This window comes from Myotis daubentonii, chromosome 11, assembly GCF_963259705.1.
Source record: "Myotis daubentonii chromosome 11, mMyoDau2.1, whole genome shotgun sequence".
NCBI lineage: Eukaryota > Metazoa > Chordata > Mammalia > Chiroptera > Vespertilionidae > Myotis > Myotis daubentonii.
This window is the reverse complement of record NC_081850.1, coordinates 19,285,952-19,304,274: the sequence shown is the minus strand read 5'-3', so window position 1 is coordinate 19,304,274 and position 18,323 is coordinate 19,285,952. Positions and strand designations below refer to the sequence as shown.

General features: G+C 48.0%; 1 protein-coding gene across 1 annotated transcript in view; it reads left to right on the top strand.

Moving 5' to 3' along the window:
- The window catches only part of MTAP (methylthioadenosine phosphorylase), a 46,908-nt gene that overhangs the window by 3,341 nt on the left and 25,244 nt on the right, over positions 1-18,323 (top strand). The window contains exons 2-4 of the mRNA XM_059656534.1: positions 6,736-6,822; positions 8,393-8,451; positions 10,102-10,269. Of these exons, the coding sequence (XP_059512517.1) occupies positions 6,736-6,822; positions 8,393-8,451; positions 10,102-10,269 (314 nt within the window). The remainder of the gene's footprint in view (positions 1-6,735; positions 6,823-8,392; positions 8,452-10,101; positions 10,270-18,323) is intronic.

Here is an 18,323-nt window from a genome sequence, read left to right as displayed (position 1 = left end):
GGTGGAGGGTCTTACCTTCCATTTGTTTAAAAAAAAAAAAAAGAAAAAATATGCAACAAACCTACAATATCTGTGAAGTACAGTAAAGGGAAGCACAGTAAAAAAGGAGGTGTGGCCCTAGCTGGTTTGGTCGGTGGATATAGCCTTGGCCTGTAAACTGAAGGGTTCGATTCTGGTCAAGGGCACAGGCCTGGCTTGTGGACTCAATCCCCAGTAGAGGGCGTGCAGGAGGCAGCCAATCAATGATTTTCATATTGATGCTTTTATCTCTCTCTCTCTCTCTCTCCCTCTCTCTTCTTCTCTGAAACAAATAAAAATATTTTTTTAAAAAGGTGTGCCTGTAGGTACAGGTGAGGAACCGTGTGCAGTGGACCCTAGATCGATAACTGTGGTTATAATCATGGTATTCTAGTCTGTGCTACGGAAGCTTCCAAAACCGTGGTTCTCAAAGGACTCGGCGCCTCTGCACCCACCTGGGAATATGTTAGAAATGCAGGTTCTTGGGCCCCACCCCAGTCCTGCTGAATCCGGAGCTCTAGGGGGCGGGGCCCAGCCATCTGGGTTTAGAAGGGCCCAAGTCTAGTCAGGTGCCCACTAAGGTGTGACAACCACTGCCCCAGGGAGCTTTGAAAAGGCTGAGCATCTGCCGGTGATTCTTAGTGTATTGGTTTCCTGTGGCTGCCTTAAGGATGACCACAAACTCGAGGGCTTAAAACCATGCAAATGTGCTCTCTGACAGTTCAAATCAAGGTGTCTGTAGGGCAAGGCAAGTCCTCTTGGAGCATCGAAGGAGCAATCTGTCTTTCCAGCCTCCAGAGGTCACTGGCGTTCCTTGCCCCTTGACCTGCCTCACTTCCGTCATCACATCACCCCCTTCCTCGCGTGATCATCTTACAAGGACCCTTGTGATTGTATTGAGGGCCCGCCCAGATAATCCAGGATAATCTGTCCGTCCCCAAATCTTTAATCACATCAAGTAACGATGGCAGCTTCTGGGAATTAGGACGGGGCAGATAGGATCTTTCTCAGGGGCCATTCTTCAGCCTGTGACCCTCGGGGAGCCCTGATTTTAGACTTTCACGACCCGGGTCCTAGAGCAGGTGCTCGGTTCTGGCTGCGTGTGAGCTCCACCTGCGGAGCTTTAGGAAAACAGACTGTGCCTTGGCCAGTTCATCAGCATGTCTGGAGTCTGTGGCCTGGGCTTTGGTACTGAAAGCTCCCCGTGAGTCTAGTATCTAGCCCAGGGGTGGGCAAACTTTTTGACTCGAGGGCCACAATGGGTTCGTAAACTGGACCGGAGGGCCGGAACAAAAGCATGGATGGAGTGTTTGTGTGAACTTATATAAATTCAAAGTAAACATCATTACATAAAAGGGTACGGTCTTTTTTTTTTTTTTTTTTTTTTTTTTTTTAGTTTTATTCATTTCAAACAGGCCAGATCCAGCCCGCGGGCTGTAGTTTGCCCACGGCTGGTCTAGTATCTAGCAGCTGACCCAGGGGGCACACTGGGAAGGGACCCTGCTGTCCTCAAAGGAAGGTGAGCTTCAGAGAGTACAGTAAGCTTCCCGGAAAATCCTCAAAAAATAATGGGCCGTTTCAGGAGGGATGTCTACCCATTAGAATAATATCTTGACTTTGCACAGGGAGGTTGGTTAAGTAAAAACCAAGAATGTTCTGAACATAGTGTTACTTGTTGGCTGGGGCTGCCATAGCAAAGTACCACAGACTAGATCAGCCATGGGCAAACTACGGCCCGTGGGCCGGATCCGGCCCGTTTGAAATGAATAAAACTATTGAAAAAAAAGACCGTACCCTTTTATGTAATGATGTTTACTTTGAATTTATATTAGTTCACACAAACACTCCATCCATGCTTTTGTTCCGGCCCTCCGGTCCAGTTTAAGAACCCACTGTGGCCCTCGAGTCAAAAAGTTTGCCCACCCCTGGACTGGATGGTTTAGGCAGTGCTGGAGGCTGGACGTTCAAGATCAAGGCGTCAGCAGGTTGATTCATCTGAGGCCTCTCTCCTGGGCTGGCAGATGCCATTTCCTTGCTGTGACTATGTGGTCTTCCTTCCGCGTGTCTGTGTCCTAGTCTTTTACGAGGTCACCAGTCGTAATGGACACCCCCCTGCCCACCAGAGACCTCATTCAACCTTATCTCTTCAAAGAGCTTATTTCTAAAAATAGTCACATTCTGAGGTATCAGGGGTTAGGACTTCACGGTATTGGTTTGAGGGACACAGTTGAGCCCACAACCATCACCCGCAGGGGTGGCTTGCAGATGGGTTATCTTGCCAGAGATGGAGCCACCAGCTCCATCCGTGGACAGTATCGCGGGTTTTGAACAGGCCTCCCAAGCAGACGTTTAGCCACTTTCTCCTCACACAACTGGACTTCTGGGATTTTGCAAGGCCCTGGGAGGCCTCCAAGCCAGTTTGGCTCAATAAGAAGGGCACTGTCTGCTGCACTTGCCAAACTTGTCAGTGGCGACCAGAGCTGAAGGACTGAAGCACTCAGATCAGGGAGTGCTGCCCGGCTCTCTTGCTTCGAGAGCTTGAGAGGCAGCCCTTCGCCTGGCAGGAGCTAGTCTCAGCTGCTTGGGGTTATGGTGTTTTAAGATGCCATCCTGGAGGACTGGGTTCCTTAGGTAGTATGTCCTGGCTTCAGTGTGATGGTGCCTCAGTGTGAAACCAAGGTGGGTATGTGAAATCTGGGTCCAGGCACCAGGGGAAATAGAGGGGAGGGGTTCATATGAGCCCTGTCAACATTGCTGGAAGTAGCCATTCTGCCCAAGTAAGCCAGCATGTCAACAAAATGCTTTCGTCTCAGAAAGTCAAATCCTCTCCTTTGAAGATTGGCTTGGTGGTGTGTCAGTGGGAGAGTGTGGGATGACACTAAGCTATGAAAATCTGGCGATGATCTTGATTGATCCGGGGGTCCCTATTCAGAACTTTATCTTGTGTCATGAAGTCCTGGCTGGGGAGAATTGGCCCCAAAATCCCATCTTAGCCCTGGAACACATTTCCTAGGCAGCCTGGGACTGCCTGCATGGGGGCTGATGCTTCTGGCCCAGGAGGCCCAGTAACATCTTGCCGGTGCTTCCTGAGTGTGGATGAGGTCATTGATGGAGAGCTGCCCCACCCCCAGCCCTCCCAGGGGGTTCACTTAGACGCCCAGAGTCACTGTTTCTAAGCGTGTTCTGTGACCTTCGGCCAGAACTTGACCTCTCAGAGCATCAGTTTTCTCATAAGATGGAGAGAAAACTTTTCTACTAGGGCAGTGATGGCGAACCTATGACATGCATATCAGAGGTGACACGCAAACTCATTTTTTGGTTGATTTTTCTTTGTTAAATGGCATTTAAATATATAAAATAAATATCAAAAATATAAGTCTTTGTTTTACTATGGTTGCAAATATCAAAAAATTTCTATATGCAACACGGCACCAGAGTTAAGTTAGGGTTTTTCAAAACGCTGACACGCCGAGCTCAAAAGGTTCGCCATCACTGTACTAGGGTATGATGTTATAAAGATTCCCGGGGGGGTATTGGGAGGTAGCACGTCTTAGTGGTCAACGTGAAAGGCCTGGGTTGCTATTCCAGCGTGGCTCCTTGTGATGAGCTCTTGGATAAGTCTCTTCCTTTTTATGCTTTCTCTTTTCAATTTTGTAAAATGGGTGTAATACTATGGCGTCTGTCCCGTAGGGCTGAAGCGCCTACCATAGTGCCTATGACATGTAAGTGCTCAGACACAGTACTTTGCCGTGGAGCCAGCAGGTGGCGACATTGCCACATCTTGGCACTGCTGGCCTCAATCTGCCGCTGCAGGAAATGGTTAGAAATCCCAGTTCCCTGGAGTGGCGGTATTCAATTGCTGTACTTGTTCTGTGTCCCTTGCAAGGTAAGTGTTTCCATGAACAATCAGAGCCAGTTGGGTGAATGGATGGACACTCCTGCAGATAGTCCAGGGCCAGAGACCACATGCTGGGCTTTCTGGCTAGCAGTAGCAGCTCTTGCTTCCATGCCCAGTACTTACTACCTGTTCCTTGCTGAGGGCCGAATTACCAGCTACCTAATGCAGGGTTGTCATGGCGTCAGGGTGGTGGGGACTGGAGCTTGGGAGTGCTGAGGGTGAGCTCAAGGGCACTGAACTTCAGCAGGATCCGCATTAGCATTTCTTACCAGCTTCCGCAGTGCTGGGCTAGCTTGCCTAAACTGAGAGCAAGGTTTCAAAACATGTTCGTTTTGTGCATATGACTCTGAGAGTCTAATGTGAGATGCTATGGCCCAGAGATCATCCAGAAACAGCCAAGTCAAAGTGGTCATAAGCTTTTTGTTGTTTTGGGGTTTGTTTGTTGTTGTTGTTGTTGGTGGTGGTGTGTGTGTGTGTGTGTGTGTGTGTGTGTGTGTGTGTGTGTGTGTGTTTGGGGGGGGGGGTGTTATTTTTGCAAAATGGAAGTTTTCATCGTTGATAAAATCCCTGAAGAGCAGACTGAGAGTAATTTGAGTCAGCAGTTCAATTCTCTGGTCTGGAGTGGTGACGTGTTAGTCCCCTGTGTTGTGTGTGTGACCACAAGTACCTTTAGAGGTACTTGAAATGAAGGGTAAAATGGAGAAGCCAGGCAGATGACGGGTTAGGATTGCATAAAACAGTGTGATTTAAAAGAGAAAAAATTCTATTGAACTGGCGTGATTTAAATGTATAATTTAAGGGAACATGTCTGTTGCTTTGAAACGTGAATGTGAAACTGTGATTTGAACCTGTGATTTGTAACCGGCAAATGTGGTTAGACTTGACTACACGTAACGTGCTGTGGTTTCAGTAATGGACCACAAGGTGGCACCAACTTCAAACACTGGGCTAGCCCGGCTGGTGGCTCAGTGGTTGAGCTTTGACCTATGAACCCGGAGGTCCCGGTTTGATTCCTGGTCACGGGTCGGGGCACACCCCACGTCCGGTGGCGGGCGGATCCCCAGAAGGGGGCGTGCAGGAGGCAGCCAGTCAGTGGTGTTTCTCTTTCACCCATGTTTCAGTATATCCCTTTCCCTTCCTCTCTCTCTAAAAGTCAATAAAAACATCTTTTAAAAAAACAGGTTTAGCCACTTGAGGAAGCTGTGGGGAGGCAGAGTTCCAAATTCTGTAACGGGCAGCTCTTCGGCAAAATCTCACCAAATTGCCCTTATTTTCTGTTTTGTTGACTTTTTTTTTTTTTAAATATATTTTATTGATTTTTTTTACAGAGAGGAAGGGAGAAGGACAGAGAGTTAGAAAGATCAATGAGAGAGAAACATTGATCAGCTGCCTCCTGCACACTCCCTATTGGGGATGTGCCCGCAACCAAGGTACATGCCCTTGACCTGAATCGAACCCGGGACCCTTGGGTCCGCAGGCTGACGCTCTATCCACTGAGCCAAACCTGTTAGGGCTATTTTGTTTACTTTTTAAAAAATATATATTTTATTGATTTTTTTACAGAGAAGAAGGTAGAGGGATAGAGAATTAGAAACATCGATGAGAGAGAAACATCGACCAGCTGCCTCCTGCACACCCCCTACTGGGGATGTGCCCGCAACCAAGGTACATGCCCTTGACCAGAATCGAACCCGGGACCCTTCAGTCCACAGGACGACGCTCTATCCACTGAGCCAAACCTGTTAGGGAGACTTTTTTTTTTTCTCCAGGGAACTGAGGGCCGGAGAGGTAACCCTTTTCCCACACATTAATTTAAATCCGCTTGTTAACGCCATCTGAAAATTATTCAGAAGTTCAGTTAATCTTTAACTCGCCATTTTTCTTCCCCCTCAAGGAGTTACTGTCTCCCACTTAGTGGAGACTTTACTCAACTGACAACAGATTTAAAGCATTGAAAAAAGGCGCTCAGGTCATTCTCCATTGGGTTTCTTAGTGAAGTGTCATCTCTCTCGCCTGTTGCTGACAATTTAGTACTGTTTCTCCTTTAGGAAGTAGCGGCCCAGAGAGCAACCTTCCTAACGACTTCATTTCTCTGATTTTTCGTTGACTGGCCAGCTAATATTGTATTTATCCTTGAAATTGTTCTTGTTTGTGTTTCTTCATCGTCCAATCAGATTGGTTTCAAGGACTGTTAGGTTCTGGAAACGGCAATACGACACTGGAATTTTTAAAAGATTGGAACTACCTTTGAATTACTCATTTGTTTACACATACCTAGGAATGACATTTGGGTTTCACACATATACATGAGGCTCATCTTTCATGCTATTCTAGACTGGTCTGTCTGTGGTCCCTTGCAGCTCCGATGTTAGTGGCTCAGGAAAGAACATGTCTTGTGTTTCTTTATCTAATGGAGGGATGAGGAGAAATCATTAGGAATAGTTTCCATCCCAGCAGCCTTTTGAACATTCTTTATTCCACAGTCCATTTAGTAGAGAATAAAAAATCGGTTAGAGAGTGCTTTCTGCAACCGCAGTTGCCTATTTTGAGGACTGATTTCCTGCTGAAGCTAAATGGAGTACCTTTCTGTACTAATTTGTTACTTGTATTATCAGCAGTAAATGTGATAAAGTCCAAAAGGGTGACCTACGTTTGGGTTATTTCAAATGTGTGTTGAATGACTGTTCGTCAGTAGTTGTAGATTTTTAAAAAATAACTAGCAGGAATGGAGAAGAGCATGTGAGTAAACGAATTTGCTTCTGATCTTGTTTCTAATGGAAACTGGTGAAATATGGCACCTTTTTGTGGTCTCCCTTTAGATTGGAATCATTGGTGGAACAGGCCTGGATGATCCAGAAATCTTAGAAGGAAGAACCGAGAAATATGTGGATACTCCATTTGGCAAGGTTAGTACCCAGTTAATGGAGACGTACCAGCTGGCTTGATTTTTAAGTTTAAAATAATTTTTTTAAATGGCTGTTGTCTTGTCAGCCCCGGGGCTGCCTGCCTCAGGCTGAGAGGGGCCAGGAGTCCGGTCAGTGGGTTCTACCAGCAGAGACAGTGTCTCGAAGGGCGCCCGACTTCTTATATGAAAAGCACTGCTGTTGAACATGTGCAAATTACTTCTCAATTTACATTCCTAGAAGCCACATACTCATCTTAGACATAGCAACTGTACCCTTCAGTTCTCTGCGTTTAAAACATGTAAATCAGCTTCTAATCTGGTTACATTAGAAGCTGTAATGTAGGTCATGTCACACTAATTTAGGAGAAAGGCCATGGGAGGAAGCAGCATTCAAAGTAAGCCCTGGCCCAAAAGGGGATTTCGTGGGGATCCGTAACAGGATTGCGTAACTGGGAATACAGTAAGACCCTCCTTTTCTATTTAAAGGGGGCTGCTCCTCGTGCTGCTTCCAAACATTGCAGTTTTCCATCCGCCTCTGGAGGTCCCTGCATCTGAGGGTCCCAACCAAACACTCTTTTTCAGCGAGTCCTTAGGTCGACCTCAGGTCTTCCGAGTCCTGCTATATTATATTATATTCTCAACCTTCCTAATGCCGCAACCCTTTAATACAGTTCCTCATGTTGTGGTGACCCCAATTTCATTGTTACAAATTAAACATAATTAAGGCACAGTGATTAATCACAAAAACAATATGTAATTATATATGTGTTTTCTTTTTTTTAAAATATATTTTATTGATTTTTTACAGAGAGGAAGGGAGAGAGATAGAGAGTTAGAAACATCGATGAGAGAGAAACATCGATCAGCTGCCTCCTGCACATCTCCTACTGGGGATGTGCCTGCAACCCAGGTACATGCCCTTGACTGGAATCGAACCTGGGACTTTTCAGTCCACAGGCTGACACTCTATCCACTGAGCCAAACCAGTTTCGGCATATATGTGTTTTCTGATGGTCTTAGGCGACTCCTGTGAAAGGGTCATTCGACCCCCAAAGGGGTCGTGACTCACAAGTTGAGAACCGCTGTGCTATAAGCTTGGCTCACTTCTTAGCCTTATTTTTTTTGAGCCCCTAGGTTCTCAAAACCTTTCTCTCCATTACCTCAGGCCACCCTTGGCCATCTTCTGGTTGATCAACAGAGCAAACAGTTCCAGTGCTCAGTTCTTAATTCTCTTCCCCCACCCACGGCGCTCTCACACCTGACAGATACCAACACAGCTGTATTTGATCATCGAGCCGTCAGAGTCCGCTGGGGTGCCTGCTACCAATAGGTCTCACTAAACGGGACCTAGCCTGAGGCAACCTTCAAATTCCTGTGAACCTCTGTGCTTGTAAAGGCCTCCGTAAATATTTACTGATTATTCATCAAATCTAGACTCTTCTTAAAGTGTGTGGTCCAACGCCCAAGTTTCCATGGAACCTTTCATGGTGGAACCGTCGAAGTGGCAGCTTTTTAATTGTTCATCTATGTTTTCAAATCACTGAGTTGTAATCATTATTCATTGTGTGCAGCCTTCTGATGCCTTAATTTTGGGGAAGATAAAGAATGTTGATTGTGTCCTCCTTGCAAGGTAAGGTGTCTTAAGCTTTTCAAATGTTACTACTGAAGGAGAATTTAAATTTAACCTAAAACCCGGAAAGAGTAATGATGCATGTATGAGTTTTACGTGCTGGTGGAGCCAACGTATTTCAGTCACCTTTATTCACCGCTTACGGTGTTTGGGGCAAGTTAAACTGATTCATATCTCATCAACCTAAATGGGATCCCCTTTTTAGGTTGGGAGAGTAGTTAGAACAATCCAATGAGTGATAGGATGCATTTGACTAAAGTTGAAACTCTTTTTCTAGTTAACAAGATAAAAGAAAACTGTTTTATTCAGTGAATATTACTATAGTTCTGTTTTTGGGGAGTCGGTTTTGGGTCCCTGAAGTGGTTTCTACACCCTTGTTATCTCAAAAAGTTTTGCAGGGTTCCCAGTATAGAGGGAGAAAAATCATTTGCATCACATTGTTAGAAAATACGTATTGGTTTTCTGTTGCTGCAAAGCAATTAAGCACACATTTAGCAGCTTAAAACAGCACATGTGATCTCATAGTTTCGGGATGTCAGCCATGTGGGCACAGCTTAGCTCAGTCCGCTATTCAAGGTCACACAAGGTAGAGTCAGGCCTTGTTCTCACCTGGAGTTCCAGATCCTCATTCCAGTTCACGTGGCTGTTGGCAGAATTCAGCTCCTCGAGGCTGTGCGCATTCTCTGCCACATGACCCTCGGCAGGGGCAGGTCATGTGATAGCAGCCCTCCCCTGCAAGGCCCGCGGGCGGGTCTCTGCTGTCAGGATGGAGCCTACCCGTGGGAGGGACTCCCAGCAGCTCTGCTGGATCCCATTGGTCGGCATCAAGTCTCGGGTCCACCTGCAAGGGTGTCAGCAGGATTGGTTTCCTCTGGGGGCCCGGAGGGAAGGGTCTCTTGGAGGCCTCTCTGGCCTGTAGGTGACCCTCTTCACTTGCAGATGACCATCTTGTCCCTGTATCTTCACACATGCTCTCTACGTATCTCTCCAGATGTTCTCTTCTTGTAAGGGTGCCATTTGTGTTAAATTAGGGCCCACCCTAATGACCTCATTTTAACTTAATTACCCTGTTGAAGACCCTACCTCCAAATATGGTCGCATTCTGCTGGTCCTAGGGGTTAGGAACTCAGCATAGGAATGGAGGGGGCCAGAGTTCAGCCCGTAACATGGGTCATGCGTGACGTGATCAGTTCTCAGATGAAACCTTCTAATGTTTTAAACGCTTTGTTAACTTAGTTGGGTGGCCGGGCAGGAGGAATGGAGAGCTTCACCTGGATGCTTGAGCTTTTATTTCTATTCAGAGGCTTTCTTCACGGGCACCTCTTGTTTTCTGTGTCGGGGATCACAGACCAGATGCCTCTGATTGGGGGGCTTGGCGTCCTACTGGGTAGACACAACTCAGCTTCCTGGACAGGGAATTCTAAGTAAGTGAGTACCTGCTCTCGATAGGAGAATAAGGACACAGGCTCTGAACTGCCCTTTAAAACCGAGTGGTTTATACTTAGAGTTGGCTGGTTACGGCCCAGCCTCTTTTTCCCCCCTCTGCCAATGGAAGCGCTTTGGTGGAAAGGGCTGTAAATTGGTTTTCTCTTCTGACACCATTAAAACGTGCTCCTCACTCGCCGACCACATTCGCTCTTCTCCCCGCAGGCATGGGAGGCAGCATACCATCATGCCTTCCCACGTCAACTATCAGGCGAACATCTGGGCCCTGAAGGAGGAGGGCTGTACTCATGTCATAGTGACCACAGCTTGCGGCTCCTTGAGGGAGGAGATACAGCCCGGCGACATCGTCATTATTGACCAGTTCATCGACAGGTATGCCACCCTCTACACCGCGGTCGGCCCCTGGGAGACCATTCCCGGCTCAAATGGACAGGGTGCGGGAACTTGGGGGGAGGGGGAGGAAGACCCACAGGCTTTTGTTGTTGTTTTTTAAATATATTTTATTGATTTCTGAGAGGAAGAAAGAGAGAGAGAGAGAGAGAGAGAGAGAGAGAGAGAGAGACATCAATAATGAGAGAGAATCATTGATTGGCTGCCTCCTGTATGTCTGACACTGGGGATCAAGCCCACAACCTGGGCAAGTGCCCTTACTAGGAATCGAACCGTGACCTCCTGGTTCATAAGTTGACACTCAACCACTGAGCCATGCCAGCCGGGCCCACAGGCTTGTTTTAAGCTTTTTATTGTGGGAGTTCTTACACATATACCAAAAAGAATAAATAATCATTTCAGCATTTATCAGTTCACTGCAATTTGTAACTTTAAGAGATAAGGACTCTTTAAAAAAGAAAAAGTTGCTTAATATTTCCTTAGTATTAAGTGTCCAGGCAGTGTTCTCCTTTTTCCTCTTATCTCACAAACTTTCTTTTTCTAGTTGATTTGTTCAAATAAGGGGCCAGAGGAGGCCACTGGTTACACACAAGTGTATTAATGAATCTGCTTCTTTGTCTAGAGCAGTGGTTCTTAACCTTCCTAATGCCGCGACCCTTTAATACAGTTCCTCATGTTGTGGTGACCCCCAATTGCATTGTTACAACTTGAACATAATTAAAGCACAGTGATTAATCACAAAATCAATATGTAATTATATGTGTGTTTTCTGATGGTCTTAGGCGACCCCTGTGAAAAGGTCATTCGACCCCCGAAAGGGTCGTTCGACCCCCAAAGGGGTCGCGACCCACAGGTTGAGAACCGCTGGTCTAGAGGTCCCCATCCCCTTGCCTCCTTTCTCGTCCTGGGGAGTCTCCCCACGTGCTGGATTTTGCTGTTTGCATCCCTGAGTGTCATTTGGCATCTTCCCGTCTCCTGTCTTTGCCGGAAATCAGTGGTTAGCTCTGGAGGCCTTATCAGAACCAGGTTCAAATTCTTGGCAGAATCCTCCGCATCCTGTCAGGAGGCACATAATGTCTGGTTGGTGCAGGGCCACAGTTGGTTCAGGAGCTAGGGATTTTTTTGTTATTTACACACGTAAGATATAATGTTTCTTTACCCCCAAAATTAAACAGTAATAGGCTGCCAAGATCCTGGGCTGCTTCTGCCTTTAGAAGTGGTGGAAGAAATCACAAGGGAATGTGGGTTCCTACCAGAGTCCCCCATTCAGTCACCTAGACCACCTTGCAGTCATCCTGCTCCTCCCCTTGTTACCTCTGAACTTACTATACCCAGAGCCTCTCCTTCGTCTTCTGTTATGGAAGGGAGGTTGAGTCAGCCAGTTCTGGGTGTCTGCTGCCTTTCGGGGATTTGTTATAATTTGTCGTCCATCAGAAGGATTCTTGATTGTCCCCCTATGAAAGGAAGCTCTCAGATAGACCCGTAGGAAATGGAGCATTCTGTAAATTAGAAATGGTTGTAAATTAGAAATGGTCGGAGATCGGCAGTTTCATGTGGTTCAACCTAATATGTAACGGGTAGATTAAAATCATTGCATGCTCCTCCCAGCCCCTGTCATTTCTCCTGTCATGGTTGAGCACCTGACACTATACATGTATTGTCTGTGTGCCCCTGTGATAGAATATAAACCGTCTGTGGTAAAGACCCTCCTGTTTGCTGCTTTGTCCCTAACACCCACATGGCCTGGCCTGTGGTTGTTCGGTCAGTGTTTTTTGAGTGATTGAATGAATGTGGTCACACCAAGGGAGAAGGAGCTGGAGTTCGTGTTGAGGGGATATCATCAAAGTCTCTGTGGCTGTCAGAGTTCAAGGGTTTGGAGATAATAGTTTAAGAAAATGGTTGTAGTATGGTGGTGGTGTGATTTTTTTTTTTAATCTTCACCCAAGGATATGTTTATTAATTTAGGGAGAGGAAGGGAGAGAGAGAAACATCCATTGGTTGCCTCCCATACACACCCCGGCCAGGAATCTTACCTACAACCTTTTGGTGTGCAGGATGATGCTCCAACCAACAGCAACCTGGCCAGGGCTATAATGTGGCTGTTTAATATAGCAGAGTTTAAAACTCCTTATTCAGAATGATCCGCATTGCTCAAGTATTATAGACTAGAGGCCCGGTGCACAAAAACTTGTGCACTCAGTGGGGGGGGGGGCGGTTCTCAGCCCGGCCTGCGCCCATATGCAGTCCAGGACCCCTTGGGGGATGTCCACCTGTTGACTTAGGCCCACTCCCCGGGGGATCAGGCCTAAGCTTGCAGTCAGACATCCTTCTGGCAGCCAGGGAGCCCTCGGGGGATGTCCGACTAAAGGCTTACGCCCCCAAGGGATCGGGCCTAAACCGTTAGTTGGACATTCTTAGTGCTGCCACGGAGTGGGAGAGGCTCCTGCCACCACTTCTGTGCTGGCCAGCCATGAGCCAGCTTCTGACTGAGTGGCACTCCCCATATGGAAGTGCACTGACCACCAGGGGGCAGCTCCTGCATTAGGGTCTGCCCCCTGCTGGCCAGTGCGCATCATAGCAACCGGCCATTCTGCTGTTCAGTCAATTTGCATATTAGCCTTTTATTATTATTACTAGAGGCCCAGTGCACAAAAATTTGTGCACTCGAGGGGAGGGGTCCCTCAGCCCGGCCTGTGCCCTCTCACAGTCTGGGACCCCTCAGGGGATGACCACTTGCTGCCTTAGGCCTGCTCCCTGGGGGATTGGGCCCAAGCTGGCAATCAGACATCCCTCTGGCAGCCCGGCCGCCCTCGGGGGATGTCCATTTGCCAGTGGAGAGCAGGCCTGAGCTGCAGTCGGACATACTTAGCGCTGCTGAGGAGGTAGGAGAGGCTCCCACCACCACCGCTATACTGGCAGCCATAAGCCTGGCTGTGGCTGAGTAGAGCTCCTCCCATGTGAGAGCGCCCTGACCACCAGGGGGCAGCTCCTGCATTGAGCGTCTGCCCCTGGTGGTCAGTGTGTATCATAGTGACCAGTCATTCCCAGTCTTTCTGCTGTTAGGGTCAGTTTGCATATTACCCTTTTACTATATAGGATAGAGGCCTGGTGCACGGGTGGAGGCCGGCTGGTTTGCCTTGAAGGGTGTCCCGGATCAGGGTGGGGGTCCCGCTTGGGTGCCTGGCCAGCCTCGGTGAGGGGCTGATGGCTGTTTGCAGCTGGTCGCACCCCCTTCAGGGTGGGGGTCCTCACTGGGGTGCCTGGCCAGTCCTGGTGAGGGGCTGAGGGCCGTTTTCAGGCTGGCGGGTGACTGAAGCTCCCAACCTCTCCTTTTTTTCTTTTATTCTGGGATTTATTTACCTTCTATGGCTGTCACTGGAGCTGAGAGCCAGCTTTAGCTCTGAGGCCGGCTCCAGCTTGAGGCCTCGGCTGCTGAAAGCAAGTATCTAGGGTTTGTTTGGCTTCTATAATTGCAACATTGTTGTGGTCCTGCTCGCTCCAGCTCTGACAGCTGAAAGCAGGTATTTGGGGTTTGTTTGGCTTCTATAATTGCAACATTGTTTCTTAGAGTGCAGCTCAGAGCCCGGCAAGGCAGGCGTGGAACCTTGGCTTCCTCCATCACTGGAGCAAGCAAGCCTCCTGTTTGCTTCAGCTGCCTGGCTGCCAGCTGCCATCTTGGTTGGCAGTTAATTTGCATCTCACCCTGATTAGCCAATGGGAAGTGTGTCGGAGGTACGGTTAATTACCCTATTTGTCTTTATTAGATTAGACTAGGGGCCTGGGGCACAAAAATTTGTGCACTCAGGTGGTCCCTCAGCCTGGCCTGTGCCCTCTCGCAGTCTGGGACCCCTCGGGGGATGTCTCCCTGCTGGATTAGGCCCGCTCCCATGGCAAGGGGGATTGGGCCTAAGCTGGCAGTCAGACATCTCTCTGGCAGCCTGGGAGCCCTCAGGGGATGTCCACTTGCCAGCGGGGAACAGGCCTAAGCTACAGTCGGACATCCTTAGTGCTGCTGAGGTGGCAGGAGAGGCTCCCGCCACCACTGCTGTGCTGGCAGCCATCAGCCTGGCTTGTGGCTGAGCAGAGTTCCTCCTGTGGGCGCACTGACCACCAGGAAGCAGCTCCTGTATTGAGCATCTGCCCCCTCGTGGTCAGTGTGTGTCATAGTGACCAGTCATTCCCAGTCGTTCTGCTGTTAGGGTCAATTTGCATATCACCCTTTTATTATATAGGATGACCCTGTTTCCCCCCCCTTTTGCCCCCTCTACCCAGCTCTTGCCCCCCACTTCCCTCTGGCCATCACCATACTGTTGTCTGTGTCCATGGGTTGTGCATATATTTTCTTTGGCTAATCCCTTCTTTAAATTTGTATTTTCAGATAAGTGCTTATAACTGCACTATTATATATTTTCTATTATATCATTTAGAATTCAGATATTTTTTAATTGAACCCTTGTAAATTTTAGCACAATTTAATAAATTATGCTAGAAGCAATTAGGAGATTTTGCATGTAATACAGATACATTTCAATTAATGTTTTATTAATTCTTAATTTTTTAATATTTTAATTTGAAATAATCTCATACATGTTAAAAAAAACTATAAAATACTACAGCATATTATATGTACCCTTCACCCAATTTCTTAGGTGTTAATAATTTAAACATAACCATTATACAACTAACAAAATTTGGAATATATTTTTCTTATAATCTCTTTAATGTTACTTAATCCATTTACTTTGTTTTTGTTAATCTTCACCCAAGGGTATTTTTCCATTGAATTTTAGAGACAGTGAAGGGAAAGGGGGAGACACATTGATTGGTTGCCTCCTGCCCATGCTCTGATAGGGACTGGGGATCAAGCCAGCAACTGACGTACATGCCCTTGACTGGAATCGAACCTGGGACCCTTCAGTCCACAGGACTAATGCTCTATCCACTGAGCAAAACAGGCTGCAGCTTAATTCATTTACTTTTAATCTATATGTGTCTTTATATTTAAAGTGGGTTTTGTTTTTGATTCACCCTCATAATCTGTCTTTTAATTGGTGCATTTATGCCACTGACTTTCAGAGTGCTTACTGATAGAGTTACTGCCATATCAGGCGGCTTCTGGGGCTTTTGGGGCTGGCCTGCAGCCCGGGACTGGATCCGATCCCGGGCAGCAGGCAGGCGGCTTCTGAGGTCACCCACAGGAGCCTGGATGGCGGCTTGCGCTGGTGGCTGGCGCTGTCCTGCCCTGCCTGCAGTATGCAAATTAGCTGCCATCTTTGTTGGTGGTTAATTTGCATATCTTGCTGTTAGTCCATGGGAGGTGTAGCGAAGGTACAGTCAATTACCATGTTTGTCTATTAGTAGATAGCATGACATTAGAAAAGGCTGCGGGGGTATTCATTTGTTACGTACGTGGTTGACCGTGTACTGTCTTGCTCCTGCATCTTTTTCTCACATGATTAATGTAGAGGTTTCACACACTGGCTCGCCCCAGAAAGCAGCAAGGCGCTGAGGTGAGCTTGCTCCTGGGGGACGCTTACTCATCAGGAAAGTCCCGCTGTTCACAAAGTGCCGAGGGATTACTATGTCAGGTTATTCCCCCTCCCAAAGACACGGCCTTGGGCTTCCCCTTCCATGTCCCATCTGGAGGTATTTGTTCCACCCCCTAAAGCCCGGCTGGGAAGTTCGGGTGCACCCTGATACCAATGACATCATCGCTCTCGGCCTCTTGGGCAGGGTGGGCATTCGCAGTGGAAATGGGAGCTCGTGGCAAAGTTAGGCAGGAGGCCTTTGCGGAGCATTCCCCTCAGCTGCTGCGTAAACCCTTCTTGTTCTCGCAGCTCCCTGCCCGTCTCTTTCACTCTTGGTTGAGAAAGTACCTCTTCGCCAGGAAGAAAACAGGCTTCCTTCACCCCCAGCAGTGGGGGCAGCCCCTCCCTGGAGGAGGCCAGCTCCTCTGGCCTTGTGCTCTGCTGCCACTTCCCGGGGCAGCCTCACTGTGAATAGAAATGCTGGTGAGCTCCCAGTTTTGGAATTCCTAGGAGGTGCCACGGATCCATCCTGTTTGCTGCACACGAGGGTAATTTCCCCAGTTTATAGCTGAAGAAACTTCAGCTCAGAAATACTGGCCATTTGCTAGTAATTGGGACCTGTGGGGTTTGAATTCCGGTTTTTTCTCCAAAGCCGATGACCTCAACCATCGCTCACACACGGACTTCCAGCTCCACCCTGTCCCTCGGGAGCCATTCTGGCTGCAGGACAAGGTCCCAGAGATACCTCAGGCTTTGTAGGAAAGACTAAATTAGTCCCCCTCATTGTCTTCTACCCCACACTCCTTCTCCCAAGCCCCCCATTCTTTACTTGGGGAGTTGCTAAGTTGGTGAGCCTGGCCCTGACCTGCACCCCATAGTCACTGCTGGGAGCTGTCACCCTCCGTCCAGTCCGTCTCTGAGTACTGCTCTGCCTGCCTGGAGTCCCACCCTCTCTCTCCTCTGTCACCACTGTCCTCGTTTGGGTCATTTCTTTCTTTATTTTTTTTAAAATATATTTTATTGATTTTTTTACAGAGTGGAAGGGAGAGGGATAGAGAGTTAGAAACATCGATGAGAGAGAAGCATCCATCAGCTGCCTCCTGCACGCCCCCTACTGGGGATGTGCCCGCAACCAAGGTACATGCCCTTGGCCAGAATCCATCCTGGGACCATTCAGTCCGCAGGCTGACGTTCTATTCACTGAGCCAAACCGGTTAGGGCATTTGGGTCGTTTCTTGAAAGAAAATCCCTTCTTCACCCTAACTGACTCTCTTTGAAGTTAGTTTCCATACTAGGCCCTAAAACTAAAATAAAAAAAGATGCAGTCAGAGGGTTCTGAAAACCATGCATTTGTCCGCAGTCTTCTGTGGGGGTTTCCCCTCGAATCTGATTATCGAGTATAATGGCAGTGATAACCACCTGCTAACACCACACTTCGGCATTAACTGTGTATTTGAGGGGTAGGGGTGCCCTAATTCTTTTTTTTTTTTAATTCTTTATTAGTTAAGGTATTACAAATGTGTCCTCATCCCACCCCATTAAGCCCTAATTCTTTATATAGAATACCTCACTCAGCTCTTCCTGTAATTTTTTTGTAATTTTGCCCTAGTTCCTTTTGTCGTTGATGCCGATGATCTTTGGGTGGTTACCCACCACCTGTGTCAGAGCCAGGATTTTATTCTTGCACTCTGTTTATCAAGACCTGTGGGAAAATAGGCAATATGAAGGGAAACCTATGTTATCTGTTTATTAAGCACTATTGCCTCGTTGGGATATAAATACCAATTTGTTTTTCTTCTTTCCTGTGGCACCATGACAGTTAGGGGCAGTCATTAGCAGGGAGTGGGAGGATCTTAAAGATGTTGGTCCAAATTCATAATCTTTCAATTCCGTCTGGTTAATAGGACAGACTCATTCAAATTCTTAATTGATTGCCATTCATGCCAAAACTCCTTCTGTCAACACTGTAGTTTTCAGCTCCCTTCCCTTCTCTAAGTGCCTTTGTACCCTGACTCCTGAGCTGAATCTTCTAGGATTTGACCTTCACTTATGTACATGCTCTGGACGGTGCTGTCCATACATGTGTGTGTGCACACCCACACCCATACACACCTAGAAACGTCGGAGGCTCCTGCTTCATCCTATCCATCTTGAAGTTATGCAAATTGCCTAGGTCTTTGTTCTAACCCTGTTGCGGGGGGGGGGGGGGGGGGGGGGGAAGCAGTGCGCGAGGCTGCCCAAGGGACGGACCCAGATCCCTGACCCGGCGGGGCAGGGCGGCACCGCGCACGGGCAGAGCGGCCCGGGTTGGACAGGGCAGGACACCTGGCTTCCGCCCAGCCCCAGTCACTCCGGGCAGGTGAGCAGCGCGGGCAGGTGAGCAGCGCGCAGAGAGCCTCTGGACAGGGGAGGCAGGCCGGCGGAGGGCGGCCTGTACTCCCCACATGGCTGCGGTGGCAGCTGTGAGCGTGCCAAGCGGAGCCTGCAGGCTGAGCTGAGCTGAAGTAG